The 21,032-nt window shown below is 44.1% G+C and overlaps 1 protein-coding gene across 1 annotated transcript in view; it reads left to right on the top strand.

Annotated features, from left to right (window-relative positions):
• LOC138510644 (uncharacterized) overlaps window positions 1–19,391 on the top strand; it is a 130,184-nt gene extending 110,793 nt beyond the window's left edge. The window contains exons 7-8 of the mRNA XM_069626432.1: window positions 16,177–16,283; window positions 18,519–19,391. Coding sequence (XP_069482533.1) covers window positions 16,177–16,283; window positions 18,519–18,751 — 340 coding nt within the window. The 3' untranslated portion in view covers window positions 18,752–19,391. The remainder of the gene's footprint in view (window positions 1–16,176; window positions 16,284–18,518) is intronic.
• The last annotated feature ends 1,641 nt before the right edge of the window (window positions 19,392–21,032 follow it).

Raw genomic sequence — 21,032 nt, forward strand, 5'->3', positions numbered from 1 at the left:
ACGTGCTCTTCTAGAACTACGACACATCTGCATGTCTACTCTTCTCAATTCTTCCGAGGGTAAGTATAAGGCAGAATCTGAAAACCACAATCCAGCTTGAGTCTTCAAGGTAGATAAGGATGATTCAGTAGGAGAATAAGCCTGCCGGACCTCTTCTAGGAAGTTTTGCACCAGGCCAATGAATGTGGTTTCTGGAAACATCTGCTCATAAGGATCCGGTCTTTTATCAAAGGGAGCTTCCATTTGGGAGAGTGAATGAATCCACTACAGTGTTGTCTGAACCAGGAATGAAAGTAAGACGGAATTGAAATTGAGAAAAAAAATATGCCCAACAGTCTTGTCGACTATTTCTGCAGTCGAATGATTGTAGGAGGACCAGATTACGGTGATCAGTTCTCAACTCTGTCTCTTGTTCAGCACCTAGGAGGTGATGCCGCCATTCCTTGCAGTCCAACTTGAGGGCTAGTAGTTATTTTTCTTGTACGTAATAATGTCTCTCAGAAGTACATAAGGTCTTGGGGAAATAAGCTAATAGATGTTCTTGCTTGTCTGCCGATTGTTGTTTGAGTAATGCCCCAATGGCCCTGTCAGAAGCGTCTGCTTCTACTATGAACATTTTGTGAGGATTTGGAGGTATTAAGATTGGGGCTGAGTTGAATTTCTTTTTTAGAAGTTGAAATGCCTTCTCCGCTTCCTGGTTCCACTGGAACACTGTGTTCTTTTTTAGAAGGGATGTAAAAGGCAGGACCATATGTGAAAAAGAAGGAATGAACTTCCTATAAAAATGTGCCAGTCGCAAAAACCTTTGTATGTCTTTCACATTACAGGGAGTTTGGATCCATCGAACGCCTTCCTGAGATAATAGGTAGCCTAAATAGGGTACTGTTGGAGAATCGAAGATGAACTTCTCAGGTTTTAGCTGTAGATGATTTTCTTGAAGACGCTGCAGGACCGTCCTTACATGAGAAATGTGTTCCTTTGAGTTCTGGGAAAATACCCATATGTCATCCAAATAAATAATAACAGTGTGGAAAAGAAGATCAGCAAAAGTATGGTCCATGTACCATTGAAATACCGCCACAGCATTTGCCAGACCAAAGGGCATTACAGCAATCTCAAAATGTCCATAAGGAGTCCTGAAAGCGGTCTTCTACTCATGACCACTTTTAGGCAGATTAAATTGTAACCTCCTCGGAGGTCAGGTTTCGTGAAAATCTTGGCAGACTGTACAGCATCTATGATATCTGGAATCAAATGAAGTGGATATTTGTCTTTAACTGTTACTGCATTAAAACCCTGGTAATCCAAACAGGGCTGTAATTCCATCGTATTTTATTAGGAATAAAAAAGAACTGAAGCCCCGGCAGATGACACAGGTTCTCGGATGAGATCATTAGCCAGGTTTTGGCATAAGTATGACTTTAAAGCCTCTTTCTCCAGAGGGGTAAGTCGGAACATCTGATTAAATGGCACTGATGTGTTGGGAAGAAGGGATATGCCTCAGTCATCTGGTTGATATGGGGGTGAAGTTTGGATGAGGTCTTTTTGAAAAACGTTATTGACGTCTCTGTAATGTGCTGGTATGGTGGTGAATATCGTCGGGAAGTTTATTCATGTGAATATGCAGGTACTGTAACAATGGAGACCAGTCATTTCTCTCTGATACAATTGGACATTCAATGTTCTGAACCTAGGAAGACTGTATGAGCCCTCCAATCGATATAGGGGTTATGTGTAGTAAGCCAAGGTATGCCAAGTATGAGAGGAAAATGTGCAGAAAAAGATGGTCTCAGAATGATGATTTATCCACATGAAGATGGGGAAGCATTGTGTACAATGGGTCCACTTGCCAATTATCTGCTATCAACATCTTCCACAGGTAGAGGCGTCGATTTGGTAGACAAATGTATTTGGTTTTCTGTTGCCCAAGTTGCGTCTAAAAAGAAACCTGCTTCTCCAGAATCTATAAGAGCCGGAACCTGGATGCATTGATCTCCAAGCAATTGTAAGGACACATGAGGACCAATAAAGGGCTTAGATCCAGCTTGGTGGAACATAAGGAAGTGAATTTGGGCTGATTGGGACTGATGGATTGCTCCCGGCACCAAGTCCCATTTAGGGCCGGGATGTGAAGTTTTCCTTCTTCCTGGGAGGAGCAAGAGGACAATTCCTGAGGAGATGTGATGGAGAACCACAGTATATGCACAAACCCTGTGTACAATGAGAAGTTCTTTCTTCAGGAGTAATTGGGCACCTGGCGGCACCGATTTGCATGGGCTATATGAGCTCACAGACATGTTCTTGGGTCAAAGGTGATGGTAGTATCGGACAGGTTTTTCTAGTTCGGGCTTTCTTCCTTTAAGGCTTGCGTTCCTGCAGGTGAAAGTCAATCTGAACCACTAACTGAATGAAAGCCTCCAATGTAGGAGCTCTTGGATGCTTCATCTTTTAATTCCTCTGAGAGACCATGTCGATAAAGCGTCATGCAAGCTTCGTTTGACCATGTAGCTTGATTAGCCAAATGTCGAAATTTGGTAGTATAGACCAGGATATCCATCGTACCTTGGTGGAAATCCAAAAGGTTTTATTGTATGGTATAGGCTAGATCCGGTCTGTCGAACTCTATATTGAAGGCATTTAGAAACTCATCCAGTGGGTTTAACACAGGCTCATCATTTACCACCAGATAGGGCGCCCAAGCTCGGGCGCTTCCGGATAGGTGGGTTACCAAAAAGCTGACTTTGGCCCTATCCGGCTGGAATGTTGCTTGGCGAAAGGTGAAGTGGACGGTACAGGCGTTCAAAAACTCTTTGAACCTCTTAGGGTCTCCATTAACTTGTCCACCATAGGATCTGTACTTGAAGGAACGAACAGGAACCGCGTCCCTTAACTGTAGAACTTCTCTCAAGACAAGATTCTCATATTTCAATGTCTGTACTTCCACTGAAAGGTTCTGTACTGCTGCCACTAATTCCTGGAGTTGAACCATGTTAGGCTCAGTAAGTGGGCGTTGCAAGCTTTTAGTCTTTGGCATACCTGACTCTTTGACAGCAGATTTTCTGTGATGCAGGTAAGGACCCTCCTCTACTGATGCCAGGGTTATCTTGATAGAAAAGATCAGCCAGGCAAAAGTGAAGGAAATAATCCAAGGAAAAACTCCCACTGGGGTAAAAAAAACCTTGGTGCAGGATGGTAGTCTGGAGTAGGTGAGTTGTCCAGAGCAAACAGCGGATTGGCAGTACCAACGCAGGACAACAGTGTTAAAGGGCCCACAAATTATGGTAAGTGAAAACAAGGCTACAGCAGAGAACAGATGGCAGGAGCAATGATTAGAAAAGGAAGGAAAGGGAGGCCAGAAACAGCAATGAAGCGGGTTAGCTAGCGTACAGAGTTCAAGTGAGCAAGGAAGGAACAGGAGTGGGAACAAGGAAGGGAGCAGAGCAAACAATAACAGAAGAAAGCGTTACTGGCAAAAAGGAAGTTGCAACACATTGCGTTGAGTTCCTTTGGTTGTTTTGAATGTCCGTGTATGAGTGTGCTCCTCCCTCATTCGTAATGCTGCGTAAAGAACACCACATTCCGGCTTGGTTGGCAAGTCCGATATGTTGGTTGGCAAAATGTGGAAGGTGCCATGTTGTGGTTGGCAAAAGCGTACACTGGAGGGGGTGCTGTGTTGTGGTTGGCGTATTGAACGCAAACAATCGTACTGGGACCGTGAACTGGAGAACGTTGTAACAGCAGTGTTATCTGCTACTCCCACAATTTTTATCTAATTCTCTGTTATTTCTTTTTCCTGGAGGGCCCAACCCACAGATCTTGAGTTCAAAGTTTCAAAGGCACAGACCTTTCAGTTCAGTGGGGAAAACATTAGCTGCATCCATACATGCATCGTCTCTGGAGGATAGATGGATAGATCAGGGGCAAAGGGCTCGCCTTGGAAGCAAGCCGACGCAGTGCAACACAGGTTCAATGCCCGGGTCACTGCTAAGAAACCTCTGGGTATTAAGTGCCTTATAAATAACCAATCAGAAGTACAATTACAATACTTCACAAAATACAGCTTTAACTCAACAAGATGTGCCTACATGTAACATTTGTCATTATACCTGTGCATGTTGTTTATCATGCAATCTTTCTTTACATACGGTTTGGACAGAAATAAGTTCACCTTTGATATTATTCACACATGGGCCACAGTTACATAAAAAAAAGTCTTATTTACTTCTCCAACAAGTAAGCCTTTCCATTTGAAAGTCAGTTTATTTGTGAAAAATAAGTGTCTTTCTCCGAAATAGTGTCACTTGGCTTCACTTTTTAAATGTAAGGCACAAAGGCACACTTCCTCCTTGGTATTTTTCACATGCCTATCATTTCAATGTATTTTTTCCCATGTGTATTGCTGCAGTTTGGAATCTGTCAAAAAGTGCCTTTTCCCAGTTGTCAGCATCTGCAGCACCACATGTCTTTTTCCATTCAATGGGCATATCAAGCAGTTTTAAGCTCTCAGGTGGATTCCCTTCGACTTGCGCACTGGTCCATTTTAGTTTAATTGCACTAGGCCCATTTCCTTTCATTTCACTAGGCCCTATGTCGGAAATCACTGTTTTGTAACGGCTTTTATACATCAACAAAACTCCACATCAGCCAACTTCACTCTCATAATAGAGGCCTAGAATGACCTCTCCATCTCTGTCAATCTGGGGCTGCATTTCCACCCCACAAATCCCCCCACCCTGGGTTTCTGACTTGGTTGCCCCGTAGAAAATAGCAAGGGAGAGTGGGGTTTTTGTTTTCTCTTTGCTTTGGCTCATTCCAGGAATTTCCTTGTTGGAGCATGTCTGCTCTTTTCTTGGCCTGAGGGAGTGGCACTCTAGTCTGCAGTCCACTCTTTTGGGATTTTGGGGTTTGTACCTGGAACACCTCCCCTTTTGGAACCTCCTACCCTTAGGCTGTGAAGGTAAGGAATTATTGAGTCTGCAGCAAGTAATGGAGAGGTTAAGTATATTGTACAGTACTTCATTCACCAGTAAATAGGCATACAACTTAAAACAGTAAACAACATTGCATAAACATCGACATTTATTTCCCTTACATGAGCATTCCTACGTCTTATTTTTTTTCATACTGTTTTTTATACATTCTTTGTGAGTATACAAACAAAGGGGGGTCTGGGAATCTCTCTACCAGCACGAACACAGCCCAATGACCTGTTCTTGGGTGAATAACCCCTGGGAGAGACTCTACCAAGTCTTTAGCTCACTGTCCTTTTCACAGAGAAGAAATTTCCCTGCATATCAGCCTTTGTCCTGCCCAGGGGCAGTCCAGCGCCGAAATGCTAGGCAATTCTCCTCTGAACAAGAGTACCATCAGTAACCCCATACACGTGTTTCAGCCTTGTTGGGCATCATCAGTGAGGTGAAACTGTTGCCTCTCTAAGAACAGTGAGCAAGGGGTCCACGTCTGGATTGCCCTGTTAACTTAGGGTGAAACCCAAAGTGAGTATAATTTACTTTACTCCCTGTAAATGTTCCATATCCTCCATCTGGGTTTCCATCCTTTCTTTTCATTCTTCAGATGGTTCCTGGGCCATACCCTCACTGGGATCTTCAATCAGTTGGAAAGTCTGTCTGGTGTGACAGCTCTTCAACTGATTGATATGGCCCCATTTATCTTTCCTATGTTCTCCTCTAACGATGCAGATCTTATAGGCGACAGGTGAGATTTTATCAACAATTTCAAAGGTGACGCACAAAGAGGAGAGGAATTTCCGCTCCTTGTTCTGGTTCCTTTAGAAATTGTACAGGTAGACCCGGTCTCCTACTTTGTACTCCTTCTTGGTAGTCTTTAAATCACAGTAGGGTTTCATTCCTTCTGCCAATTCTTTTAATTGTGCTGAGCATAAGCAAAAGCATGCTGAAGGTGTTTCCTTAAATTTAGTATAATTTCCATTTTAGTATAATTGCACTAGGCCCATTTCCTTTCATTTCACTAGGCCTTATGTCGGAAATCAATGTTTTGTACTGACTTTTACATATCAATGAGACTCCACATTAGCCAGCTTCACTCTCACAATAGTGGCCTAGAATGACCTCTCCATCTCTGTCACTTTGAGGCTGTATTTTTAACCCACAAATCCCCCTGCCCTGGGACTTTGACATGGTTGACACATAGAAAAGAGCTAGGGAGAGTGGGTTTTTTGTTTTCTCTTTGCTTTGGCTCATTCCATGAATTTCCTTGTTGGAGCACGTCTGCTCTTTTCGTGCCCGAGGGAGTGGCGCTCTGGTCTGCAGTCCACTCTTTTCAGATTTTGGGGTTTGGTCCTGGAACCCTCCCTTTTAGGAACCTCCTACCCCCAGGCTTTGAAGGTAAGGAATTAGTGAGTCTGCAAAGAGTAAAAGAGAGATTAAGTATATTGTACAGTACTTCTTTCCCGGGTAAATAGGCATACAACTTAAAACACAAAACAACATCACAAACACATCAACATTTATTTCCCTTACATGAGTATTCCTACACGTCTTTTTATCATCCAGTATTTTATACGTTCTTTGTGTGTATACATTCCTTTACTCCATGTAAATGTGAGATATTCTCCATCTGGGTTTCCATCCTTTCCACTCATTCTTCAGATGGTTCCTGGGCTCTATGCTCACTGGGCTCTTCAATCAGTCATAAGGTCTGTCTGGGGTGAATGCTCTTCAACTGATTGATATGGACCCATTTTTCTCCCCTATGTTCTCTTTAGGGATGCAGATGTTATAGGCGACAAGTGAGATTTTATTTACAATTTTAAAGGCACCGCACCAAGAGGGGGGGAACATACGCTTCATGGCCTGGTTCCTTTAGAAATTGTACAGGTAGACACTGTCTCCTACTTTGTACTCCGTCTTGGTGGTTTTTAAGTCATAGTCGGCTTTCATTCCTTCTGCTGACCTTTCTAAATTGCGCTGTGCATAAGCAAAAACATGCAGAAGGTGTTTCCTTAACTTCTCAGTGTACTCATGGGTAGTGGACGTGTTGATCAGGGTTTTCTCTTGAGTTCTGTAGAGCAGATGCTGAGATAGCACAATTTGTCATCCAGTCATGAGCTCAAATGGAGACATTTTGGTTGCAGAAGATGGTGTGGTCCTAATGGCCATTAGGACAAGCGGTAATCAGATGTTCCAACTCGGTCAAGAGTCCGCCAGGACGTCTTCAAGATGCCCACAATTATTTTATTGTACCAATCAACTCCCCCACTCGGGGCTATACGGTGCGTAATGTGGAGTTTTCTTTTTACCCCTAGTATCTCAAACAGCTTGGCCATCACCTTGCTGGTAAAATGACTTCCTCAGTCCAACTCACTCCTTTTGGAAAGGCCGAAATAAGGCAAGATGTGGTCAATCATCAGTGCAGCAGCTGTCTCCGACTTACAAGGCCGGAAGACATTTTACCCACTTGGTAAACAAGCATGTCACGGTCAACATGTACTTGTTTCCTTTAGACGAGTGAATCACTGGCCCAATGAAATCAACTTGCAAATCAGACCAAGGCAGCTTCTTTCCCCTTTTCTGCAGGGGAAATCTGTGTGTATGAGAATTTGTCTGAAACTGAGCACACACAAGACACCCCTTTAAGTAGATGTAAGGGCCTGGCTCATGTGTGGCAATATGCGACCTCACGCAAGATTTCTAATTTTGTATGAAACCCCCTGTGACCAGCAGTGGCCGCATCATGGGCGTAACTTAACATCATGCTTCAGAATGAGGTAGGTACCACCCACTGGTCACATCCAGACATGGACCGCTGTACCAACAAACCGTCTTGGATTCAGAACATTTTGGAAAACTTCATCAACACCCGGAGATCCTCCTTCCCAATATAATTGGATTCTGTCAGAGGAAAATTCATGGGGTCTTCAATATATTGATTACATTTCCCAATAATTGGGTCCTCTTTGTGTGCAGTAATGAAATCTGCATCTGGGGTTTCATTACTTCACTGGGCAGTTGAGAGTTCGTTATTGGCATGGGTTTGGGATCTGGTGACAGACGTGACCTGAATTTCCCCCAACAAGGATTCGGTTTATATGCAATCCCTGTGAATTGGTCAGCAAAGTAATTTCCAGTTTTGTCTGGTGCCTCTATCCTGGAGTGAACTTTGATCTTTTGCCAGCAGATGGTCACCTCATTAGAGGTTACCAGATCATCAATTGATTGAATTAATTTCCCATGCATTATCGGTTTATTGTTTGCACACAGCATGCTTTGATTTTTCCAGTTAATCAGGCATTCCACAAACCCATTCCTTTAATAATCAGAGTCAGTGATTATGACCAGTTCTTTGAATTGGTGGTGTGCTGCAGTGAGGATGGCTTGATGTACCGCCATCAACTCTGTCACCTGCCTACTTTAGGGACTTATTTTGTACCCAGCAGAGGGTTCCAGGGCATAATTCACGCAGGCATTCCCAATGCCAGCCACTAGTTCTTTTTCCCCATGATTGTAAACACGGTAGGAGAACCCATCCAAAGTTTTGCTCACGTACAAGATTCATTTGTTGACTGTTTCATGCGTTTTGGAATAATACCACTGTTAAGCAAGTATCTTAGAACCCCATCTCCAAGAACAACACCTTGTTTTTTATGGGGTTAGCCAAACAAGGGGCTTGGGAAAGGCTTCACTTTAGTTGTTTTACTGCCTCAGATTGTTCCAGACCCCACTCCCATTTGACCCCGGCCTTAGATAAATGGACCAAGGGTCGAGACACCTCTGTGTAGTCTTCAATGAACTTTCTACTATAATTAGTGAGTCCAAGAAGGCTTCTAAGTTCTCGCAAAGTAGTAGAGTCTTTAAATTTCAATAATGCTGCATCCAAATTGCAGGCAAAGGCCACATACAAAGAGGGTCTGCGGCTCATAGGAGGTACTTTCGGACCATCCTTAGCTGCATTCCTCAACCCAGACATCAATTAGGGGGTTCATTTTACCACAACCACAAACCTATACATACGAAACCAAGTGAGAAAAAGATACAGTTCCCTATCATCAGTTAATCATGGGTATTTACTCCCCGTATTTCCTGGTATCCAAAAGAGACCAGGGGTAAGGCCAGTATTAGATTTACGGCTTCCAAGCGAGCACCTAAAACCACAGAAACTCTGACTGGCCACCCTGCAGGAGGTAATTCCGCTTCTGATAAAGGGTGATTACATGACGACACTCGACACGAAAGATGCATACTTTCATATTTCATTGTTTCCAGGTCAAAGAAAATGTCCAAGATTCAAAATGGACTCATGCCATTTCCAATTCAAGGTTCTTCCTTTTGGAATTGCATCGACATCTCGTGGATTCTTCAAGGTGCTCACTGTGGTAGCAGCACACCTTCGTCCTCAAAGCATTCGGAATACCCTTATCTAGACAACTATCTTATAAAGGCGAAATAGAAGCACTTTGCTTGCAAAATGCTCACAAGGCTGTGGATTGACTCCACCAACTTGGATTTTCAATCACTGAGATCAAATCAAGTCACATACTTTCTCAAACCGAAACATTCCTACGGGCAATTCTAGACGTAGAGCATGCAACAGCCTATCCCTCTTAACCAGGAGTGCAGGCCTTGATTGCCTAGGTATCGTTTTATCAAGTTGCAGCTCAGATAACGGCCAGGAATGTTATGAAGCTGTTAGGGAAGGCGGCTTCATGCATTTACATTCTGGCTCTAGGAGCCCAAACATGCGCTCTCTGAAACAGTGGTTCGCAGACGAACTGGGTCACGTATCTGGCAGCTGGGACCATCTAGTGGTGGTGTTGCAATGGTGAAAAGAGACGCATGCTAAAGGGTAGGCCTTTCAACATCCCGCCAGTCCAGGTGACCATCACTACAGGCGCCTCTCAGGTCTGATGGGGAGCCCACTGCACACACTGCCTTTGCTGCACCCACGGTGCATGGTTGCAGCACAGGTAACGCTGCACACACATGTTTTACAGCCTTTATCCATGAAAGACAATACTACCACTACGTACTATATAAACAAGCAAGGGGGCACACACACAGGAACGCTGTCAGCTCTGGCCCATTTAATTTGGTACTGCTCCAACAGAAGTAATATTTTCATTCAGGTTCAACACATACCAGGGGATCGCTAATGCTTGGCAGACTGTCTAAGCAGAGTGCACATTCAAGGTTACAATTGGGAAGATTACACTTACACACTCAAGATAGATTTCTGCGTTATGGGGCACTCCGCCAGTGGATCTGTTTGCAGTAGCCCAGAACGCCACATGTCCAATCCTTGCATGTAGGCAACTGCAGAAAGGGGCACTGGGAACGTACTATGGATGAATGGGTGCAGGATATTTGCCTACACTCGCCCACCCCGGCTTCACTACTCCACAAGATAGTGAACAAACAAATACACAAACAATCGACATTGATTCTTCTTGCACCAACGTGGGCAAGACAAATGTAGTACCCCCCACCTCTGGAAGATGGCGGTTAAACCACTGGTGAAACTCACAATTTATTAGCAAAGCAATAGGGTCAAGTTAATAGCTAGACCCCATATTCGAATTTAGCAGCATGGCTCCTGAAGTAATAGAGTTTAGCCATTTACAATGGCCTCAAAGATGCCTGAATATATACACGGAGACTAGAAAGCCTAACACCAAACACTGCTACTATAATACATGTAATGTAATAGATGCGGGAGCTGCTACAATAGGAAAGGGCCTAAGCAAACAAACTGAAAAAATGCAACAGATTTATCATCTGGTGTTCAAAATGAAAGGTCAACCCAATTGACTGCACTCCTGCACATAGCAGTCACATATCTGCTATACCGGATTGATTCCAGATTGGTTAGCAATTCCCTGAAAGTCCTTTGTGCAGTGCTGGCAACATACAATACTGCATAATGGTTCCTGTTAAAGCTTTTATAGACGCGGTCCAGTGCAAATACCCACCAATCTCTCATCCTCCACCTGGTCACGATCTTAATATAGTGCTCATAGAGCATACCTAAAAGACCTCACTTAAAAGGTTGCATTCTTAATAGTCGTAATGTCTAGCACAGGGTTGTCCAACTCCAGGCCTCAAAGGCCGGAAACATGATGGAGATTCTGGATACCCCTCATTTTGCCAAGTGACCGAGGACACCGATGATGGGAGGAATTGTGATGATCGTAACAGAGACGATGGCTGAAAAAAACATGCTAAAATTGCAACTTGTGAAAAGCAAAATACGTAGTGTTAGGGAGAATTCTCAAGAATGTGCTAATTTCCCTTACCTTTTGAGACCCCCAGCAACTTTACTGTATTTCTAGGATTTTAATTTTTTGCCTGGAAAGAGTGTGAGCCTTTTGTCCCACTCTTTCATGTCTTTTGATGTGTGTTTTACTTTTGTGTTCTTGGGATATGGAGTTTTAAAACAACTCCATAGGCATCATCTTTTTCTTGTGTGTCACACAGCACCTTTAGTGCAGTGGTACAGGGGTGTCTCTCAGACTCCCCAAGGTTTAAGTACCTTCTCTGGGACTGACTACTGTCTCCCAGAGCATGTAAAGTTAAATTGACTTTACTAGACTTTTTAAATTTACAGACCCAGCACACACTATCTTCCTACATAGTGCTGGAGGGGTTGTCTAGCATCCCCTGAGTCAAAACACTCATGTAATAGTCAAATGTTACCCTTTCCCACTTGAAATGGCTGGTGGCAGTGGTTTAGAACAAACTACCATGCTTTTTCCCGAACACCGGTAGCTAATAATAGGGTCAGCCATGTTTTTCAATATGGCGCCCATGACCCCTCTGTAAAAACAGACTGGTCTTCGTTTTTTGCCGTTTCTTTTAGGAAAGGTCCTTCTTGTGTTCAACTCTGCGTGCCAAACCAGGTTTGGTCCCTTTGTACGTTGACCTTTGGCGGGCTTCAGCAGAGGCGTAGCCAGGATTGTCTAGCAAATGGGGCCTGATGCTGATGTAGTTTGGCCCACTGCACTGACAAAAATATCTGTAAATACCCACACAGCGCTGCTGACTGGGCATTTACAAATTTTGGGTGGGCCTTGCCCCTCAGGCCCTACCCTGCCTACGCCTCTGGGCTTCAGTGCTGAAGCCCTCCTCTGGCGCCTGAGTGTCTGGGGTGGACAGGGTGTGAGGGAGGTGCCCGAAACTCCCTGTGCTTAGTCTCCTAGGAGACCTGAATGCACTCTGGCGTGATTGGCTGGCTGCCTGTCCGGCAAGGACAGACACCCTGCTTTGTGACTGACAGCTAGGCTGGAATGAATGGGGAAAACTGTTTAAAAGCAGGTCTCTGGGACTTGGAAAGCAGAGTCGACCAATGGAACAAAAGAAACGAAGACGAGCTGAAGGAAGACGACTGCTGCAACTCCTGGTCCACCGGTGAAGCCCTGCTGCGGGTCGAATTGCCTGAAACTCCACCGACAGAGAAGCCTTTCAAGGATACCTTCTTCCCTTGAGTTTGGTGGGAGCAACCAACTCGCAAGCCGCCTGGACACCACCCTATCCTGGTCGAATTTTCTTCAGAGTGCTGTTGAAAACCAGATAGCCAGTGGGAAGGATACCAGTTTGTGGTCTTTAAGGCACTCACACCTTAAACTGACGTTTTGCCAAGCTCGTGACCTCTTCCCTGGACAGTGCAGGAACCTCCCGACGCACTCCTTCTTGTCCCCACGACTGAAGCTCAGGGACAGCGAGATCTTGCAGGAACTGCCAGGAACAACTGCCTCAGCTACAGCTTTTCTTCACTTAAAAGGTACTGTGCAAGTGCGGTCAAGAAATCCTTTCTGCTGCGGTGAAAGTTTCTGAAACTTTCCCAACTTTGAAGGCTTGTCCTTCCCTAAACCGACATATAACTTTTTGTCTGACCAACTACTTCTAAAAACCGTGGCAAAGACTTAACCGGTCCGGTAGCACAGCAAGTACAGCGCTTGCTTTGACATCTGTGCAGAGCCAGCTGTCGCAGGTTCAAATCCTGGCTGGGCCAAACTCAGCCTTTCATCCTTCCGAGGTTGATAAATGAGCACCACACACAGTGGGTAATGATAAGCAGTGCTCAGATACCTGAGGGTTTGTAGCGTTATATAAATGCTAAATTATTATTATTAACCGTTTACTACCAGAACTGTGCTATCCTATCCAAAACTCTGAACCATTGACTTTGGCCCAGGCCTATTGAATTGAATTGCTGGTTGTAGGGAACTGAAACACTTTGCCCTGCCTATGAAAGTATTTGTGCCTTGATTTCTTTTAACATTGTCTTTTTACCGCTTTTAAAAGTAACTGAAGTGCCATTTTGCTCCCACTTCAGGGGAGCTGAACTTGTTCAGTAACGTATTGGTTGTGTATTGTAGTATATCAGATTATGATATTGAGCTGTTCTTACTAGTGGAATGTTTTCCAAATGACTGTGTAAATAAATATATATTCTTTTACCAAGAAACCTTGAGTAAGTGTTTGTTTGAACCACTGTGATTGCTAGTCCTTTGTGTAACCTCTTGTACTGCTCACTTTACTCTTGAGATAAGCCTGGCTGCTCAGCCACTACTACCACATTACTGTGTAGTACGGTCTTGTACCAAAGGTGAAATTGTACTTACACTTGTAGTCTTAATTGTGTGTAGTGTTTCCAAAGGGTACTGCATGTGATTCTGCCTAACACATAGTCCAAAATGGATGCTTATTCTACTCTAAATGCTTTTTGGATGTTTTTGTCAGCACGGTGAATTTGAGGTGTTTAGGAACAGACCAAATCAACGAATCACTCCCTGAAGTGTTCCTAAAATAAACCTTTAATGAGTCTAGCAATTACTGTATAGAATTCCAGAAAGACAAATGATTTGTTATTCCAATTCCTTCTTATTTAGGGTCCCTGCTCAGTGTTACACTCGTGGAACCCCCTGTTTGTTTTTAAAGAGGCCTGAACAAGAAAGCCAGCCACTCCAGAATCAAAGAGCCACATGGTGCTGGACACAGCCCAGGAACTTCAATTAAAAAACAAAACAAAAAACAAAGTGTTTTGATTATTTTATCATTTTAAGGGCAGCAATGGAGACCACGGGGGTAGCAATGGAGACCTCAGGGGTGGCAGTTGTGACCCCTGCAACCCCCAAATGACGTCCCTGCGTGCTGTCCATAGGGTTGCATGGGCATAAAGTCTTGTCCCTAAACTACTCTTTCCTGACTTTTGTCGGTGGAGAACTGGTCAGGGATCCTTTCCTGGGCCTATCCTAGTAACTGGGATTGAGTTAGTTTCCTTACCTGAACTTCACTTACTTTTTTGATTTTTGGATCATAACCAATGGGCTCGTCTAAATCTCTTAATAAACCAACCTGAAATGTATAACTTTGGATCTGATGCCTTCAGGGCATAAGACCCCAAACCATCTTATGTTTGGACTCATTAACTGCTACGGGAACTGCTTTGTGGTTACTCTAAAATGTCTTTACTGAATTCTATGCATTTGAGTACTTATTTGTGTTTCACTGGCTATTGAATCAAATGCTGTATTTCTTCTCCTAATGGTGAACGTATATACCTGTTTTAAGTGTACAACAATTTTTGACTAGAGATTTAACTTGCTTATTCTTTAATTTAAAGACCCAATAAATCATTGTACATTTGCATACTTACCTGCGTAACTTGAATTAGTAGTGTTCTATGTGGACTCATGGTAGGCAGAGACCACTCTCACAACCCTCCTGAGACGAAGCCTTGCTACTCTGCTACCTTACCCTGATTGGGTTTGGATAGTCCCAATGTATCCCTGTGGACCATAATAGGGCAGCCTCCCAAATTCTGTTTGCAGGGTTGATTTTGGAAATCCATCTTAACAGAGACCATAGGAAATTGGGGGTCCTCGGTTTGTGAGACCTTTCCTCTTGCAGTTGGCACATGCAGGTTAAGAAAGTTTTTCGACTGGCCTAAGATGTGGCCCAGATAGAAAACCACTGCAATACATTTTCATTTGTTTTGCAATTGTGAAGCAAAGATGAACGCTCCATCGGTACCACTACCTGTAGTGGGTATTCCATTCAGAGGGTAAAGATAGACACTGGTGGTCCTGCAGAGCCCCTGGCAGCAGGTCTATCCTGGTGGTTGTTGATCATGACACCAGATATCATTGTGACCGCCTTGGTTTCTGGATTCAGCTTCTCTCCTTATCTCCAGAATTTGGGTGGAGGGAGACCGCATTCTTCTAATAATGAAGCATTCAAAACACACATCATACAAAGGAGAGGTGTACTCATGCACTGGCAGACATGTGGGCCCCAGTGCACTGAAAACAACAGTGGACAGGGGCCCTTGGGTTCCTGGCAGCATTTCACTTAAGATGCAAAGTGCTATCATAAAGCCAACATAGATTCCAGCGTACTGGAGAGGTATCCCAGTACTGATAACCCAAAAAGGTGGCCAAATGTCCCAGCAGAAAGAGGAATACTGCAAGAGGGTGAGGTTGTGAGACCCCCACTCCCCTCCAAAGAATGTCCCAGCAGAAAGAGGAATACTGTAAGAGGGTGAGGTTGTGAGACCCCCACTCCCCTCCAAAGAATGGTCCCAGCAGTAGTGCTGCTGGGGGCTCCTAGGAAGTGTGGCAATATTTGAAAAAATAAAATCTGCTCCAGGTAACCAGCCTTTCAGGAACACACTGGCAAAGAGAAAGGTACCCCCCTCAGCACTAGTACCCATAAGGGCAAGAGCAGCGCTATTGAGAAGGTACAATGGAGGCTTGTCAGCCTGCACTTGAAACCTTATAGACTGACCAGTATGTCTACCAAGGAGTGAGTTTATAAGGGCACATCTGGTGGTTGAAAAAACACCTCATCAAAAGGGACAGGAAAAACCAACAGATGCTGGGAGGGGTAGGTTTGAGGGGAGACAAGAAGGGTGTTGAAAAGTAATGAGGCTGAGATGTTTTGTACTGGAGTTCACCGGTTTGGTTTGGAGTCAACCGCAATTAGCATCATTCTGCCTCACGTGTTGACTTTTTTTTTGCATGCTTTGTGTATGGAGATTCTGTGCATGTCTTGACTACACAGGGTTTTCTTCATGCCCTGTCTCTACAGTTTGTGGCAAAGGGCACATTCCTTCCAGGAATGCCTTGTGATTGGGGCTTTAGAGGAAGGCTCAACTTTTATCCATGACGTGCTGCTCACACTGTGCCCTTGTGAATTCCAGAACTCTCATCGCAGAGGAGATCTCGAAGGGAAACTGGGAGAAGGTCATGAAGCTGTCCATGATTACTGCTCACCCACTGGCCTCTGAGAACCTCCGTCAGGATGCTGGTATGTTAAAGAGGGAAACACCAGGCAGTTGGGCTACATTGTGGGTGGTATACATAGTGCTGCTTCCTCCTCCTTTCTAGAGAGCCATATAACAAGAAGCAAGAATCTGCCTGAGATAGTTATCACATCACTTGATTCGTACATAAGCAACGTCGGGTGGCACGCACTTCCTGCTCTTGCATCCAAGTGCTGAGGCCTCCGGTGGTAGTCGGCCATACCCATCGAGGGTGACAGAGTATTTTGGATATGTCTCCTCGCCTCAGAAAGGAAGGGCTTTCAGGCGGCCAGTTGAAGTGAGAACCATGTTACTTCATTCTGTATGAATTCATCGCCATGGCCAGAAGTCAAATGCCGGTTACAACGTATTGATAGTAGGACCAGAAAAGGAAAGGGAGTGTGCGCCTTCCACGACATATGTTACATGATTCGCCTCTCCCTGCTGTTCACTACACCCAGGGAATCGATGGTCACTTGAACAGATGTCATATGTGTCTGTGAGCATGTATGTGCTGGATTTCATAGAGTGCAGACCTACTTTTCAAGCAACAGAGGACAGTATAAGACTAGAATACTGTCATTTGCTTGGGACAAGAGGGAGTAAACTCTACCTTAATCTAGCTCTATATGTATGGGAATATATCCCTTCCCTGGGTCGTTTATATTATGTCACTCCTAATACCCTAAGACCCCGAAGAAGGGCATTGGTTAACAGCCTTTGAAGGCCGAAACACTGTCGACAACACATTTATGGACAAACACAGGAACTGATGTCAAATCCTAAGACTGGCACGGAGGTCAAAAACCTGCACTTATACCAAATAAATAAATGTAAATCGTGGCGAGACCGCAGCTTGTTATTTAACATAAACTTTTCTTTTAAGATCAAATATTAACCACACTGAACCATCGCATAATTGACTTCAGTGCCACAAAGTCATGTATTAGTTTAAAGTGAAATTGATTATTTAAAACCTTATACACTATAACATATCATAACAGTACAAGATATTACATAGACAGCAATCTCCCTATGTAGGTAAAAGGTAGGAATACATCATTACAATAAAATTATTACAGTATAACACATCATTGAGATACAATCATAAAACCCTTGTAGGAATCATACCCATTAATCACCTAAAAAAAGGTCACATAATATTTAGTATCACAATTCAGCCCGAGTACACCTTATTCCATGGGTAATTACTAAAACACACAAACATGTCTGCTTGTGGATATGAGATAAATATGTAAAAAAGAATTTAAGAAGTTGCTCTCTCCCATATATAAAAGGCAGCCCCAACATACACCATGATTTCGGCCCTATCTATAGTCGACCAAAACTGGTCACTCTTTGTCATTCTTGGGTCACTTATGATCCCACCATTGCCTTTGTGGTACCATTCTTGCAGTGTTTGGCACTCTGTAAGTGTGGGTCTAATGTATTCCACCTCCTTATTGCAATGCCTACACAGCCTCTCCTCCCAGGGTATCCCCATCCAAGTCCCGTGTACTCTTTACATGGTAAGATGTTGCCATGAAGGAGCATAATAAAACTAATCTCACCAACTTTCTGTTACCAGTTTTTAATAGGTGGCATCTTGGTGTTGCAGGTTTCAGCCCTTGTCAATTCCTCCTCTGCAGGTCTGGATTACACAGGGAGATGGAATTCCTACACTGTCACGTCAGTTGGATATATATTTATGAAGTTAAATGCATACTGTCAATTAATATGAGACAAAATTAAATTGTTTCTCACTGAAATTGGCCTTCAGAAGACTTTTAGTTTTTTTACATTATTATTGTCATTGTCAGGTTTATTTAGAAAATGAAATCCATCAACCCACAAAATACAAACACAAGGAATAAAACATATTATATACAATACCAAAATAAAAGCACGTATAATAAAATCTGCTCGATGCATAATAATTCATAGATTTAAATTATTTTCAGGGATACATATTTCAAGTGGCAAGCCACTAGCCAAGCATAAAAAGTCAGTTGCCATCTCAGCTCTCAAGGTATAGACAACTCACCATTTCTCACTCACAAAGAGTCAATTATCAGTAGGCAATAACCACTGGCGAGTGCACATTTTGAGGCCTGTTATTTCTTCACATTACAAGCCCATCATCTTCTATGAACTACACAGAAGCGCACGTGTATATATACAACACCAGCCCTTCATTGTGCTAAGCACAGTATTAACATTGATGTATCGTCTCCCCACAGGTCTGGAGGCACCATTTATAAAGTACACAAGCACAGGACCCATATCGGAGGAAGGCACGAAGGCCTATTATCAGATGGGCTTCTATCAGCTGATGGACAAGTACCTGAAGCTGAATGTCCTGCAGAATGAGGACCTGATTGTACTTGAGCCGTGGATTGCACAGGAAACCTACCTGCAAAAGGACACACCCGAGTACCTGCAGATTCTCCAAGAACTTCGACGAAAGCCATGAGTTCTCAAGTGATTGGGAATGAGGTGGCCGAGTGATGTGGATGGGATTCAAGAGGCATTCTACTTGAAGGCTGATGGACTCTAGCCATCTCAAGCAGATAAGGATCCAGGGCCAGTTCCTCTTTTACCACCTGTGTTAGGGCTCCATCTGAATTAGAGTGAGCGTCAGAATTACCAGTACCATAGAGCATGACATTATATCGGCAGTGCCTTGTCATGCAAGCGATCGAGTCAGAGGAACCCTTGTGTAGTGTGACAGATGGCACAAGGTTCACTCTGAGTCTCAAGGATGGTTCAAGGGTTTGTATTAGAATCCTTGTGGGCCCTATGTCCGCCCCTCACTCTCTCTTGTCTAATGTCGAACCACTTCCCTAACCCAGCCATCCTTAACCGCCTGGTTAGTACTACAGAAGGCTGACCCCTACTGTCTGAAGCTGTCTTATATTAACGGTAATGATCTAAACGCTGGTTGTCTAAACTCCCTCAGGGACCTCCTAACTGTCCGTACTCTACACGGCTCTTAGTGATTTAATGAGGTTGAGGTTTGTGCTCTATAGATTCAGCCTTCCTCTATCACACTCAATCTCACCTTCCTTTACCACTCTTTCTGCTGCTCTGCTTCTTCTCACTCTTCCCACCACTCTACTTTCACTATGATGTTCTCGCTCATCCCTGATACTGCCTACACTCTCTGATGTTGCTCCTCCGTAGACTGCTATACTCCTTCCTTTCTCATGTAGCTGCCAGATGACCTTTTGGAGGTGCAGGAAATCGAGTCTATGAATTGTTCCAAGATTTGCATCTCTTTTACTTCTTCCTAGCTCTTGTCTTTTAGCCATTTATTCAGTAGGTTTCACACTATAGCTGTCTGGGAGTTTCACAAATAATTCTCTCGATCATGTCCTACATTTTCTAAAATGCCCCTCCTTGGAAATTCTTGTCGGGCTCCTCCTGTCAACAAGGGGCAGATGTACTTAGTCCAGCAATCGTGATGCTAACCTGCACTCTTGCAGCCCTTCCAAAGTTGATGAGGAAGGCAGAGGAATCTTCTCCAAGGCCAAGCTTTTGTAGGATAGTTGGGGCACTACAGGTTGTCCACGCCACTCGGCTCTCGCAACATGTAATGCTGGCTTTTATCGTGGATGCAGGCAGTAGCTGGTTTCACCCCGACACCTGGAGTGGATAGTGGCATTGCTTTCTTGTTTGTCTGAGCTAGTGGGATTCCTCCACGGTTGGAAGGTGTGGCCCCCTGAAAATCTGATAGCCTGCTTCCACTAGCTTGGGCTCTTCTCCATTGGTTGGTCTTCTCACTCTTCTCTTATATTTGTTCCAATAGGGCCCTGCTGGATGGTCTTCTCCTCAGCTGGGGTGATCGAGGCGAGTAGGAAATCTGCCTCTGTTATCTCTGTGGGATCCTCCAGATCCTTGGGTGCCAGGTCAATGCTTAGGAATTCTACTTCCACTGCTATTTCCCAGATTTTTGTGTCCCGAGGCTCAGTACTGGCAGTTACACAGGAGTTTCCTGCTTTGGATATCTCGTCCATTTTCCCTTCAAGGGATAGGCCAACCTCTTTATTGGGGATTGGCTGAAAAAGCCTGCTTCTGATAGCCTGTGTCACAGATCGCACAACAATTTCTCAGAGTCTTCAAGGGTTTTTATTAAATTCTTTGTAGGCCCTAAGGCATCCTCAGTCTCTCATTTAGTGGCAGATCCCATCCATAACCCAGGCGTCTGAACCCTTGGTCTCTGCTAATGGTGATTGACCCTTACTGTCTGAAGCTTACTTATACTAACAGTGATGCTCTAAACACTGACTGTCTAAACTTCCTGGGGGACTGCATTGTTGTCTATACTCTACCCATCAACTCACTCCTCCCATGACTCTACACTACCTACGATGTTCTAACTCCTCCTAGATACTTACACCCTTCCTCTCTCACTCAACAATGGTCTGCAAACTTGCATTTTGGCACAAGAGAAGGTGAGGGGACAGGGATTGGGGCCATCTCTGCTGCACTGGCCTCCAGGACTAGGCATATCTTTGGAGTCCTTCGTCCCCTTGTCAAAGTAGCCACAGGTGTTCCAGCATTTTTAGGGAGCCATGTGTGGTCCAAATTCAGCAGCTGAACCCGACTCTGCTCCATACACCAATGTGATGATCGTCACCACATACGAGTGTACTCTTTAAAGGCCTCCATGTCACATCTGAAGGGGATATCCACCTTAACCTCTGGCACATGCTCGCCCGGGAGTCATCTTATCTGAGACGTTTCAGCTATAG

The sequence above is a fragment of the Ambystoma mexicanum genome, chromosome 6p, assembly GCF_040938575.1.
Source record: "Ambystoma mexicanum isolate Mex_15411 chromosome 6p, UKY_AmexF1_1, whole genome shotgun sequence".
Classification (NCBI taxonomy): Eukaryota; Metazoa; Chordata; class Amphibia; order Caudata; family Ambystomatidae; genus Ambystoma; species Ambystoma mexicanum.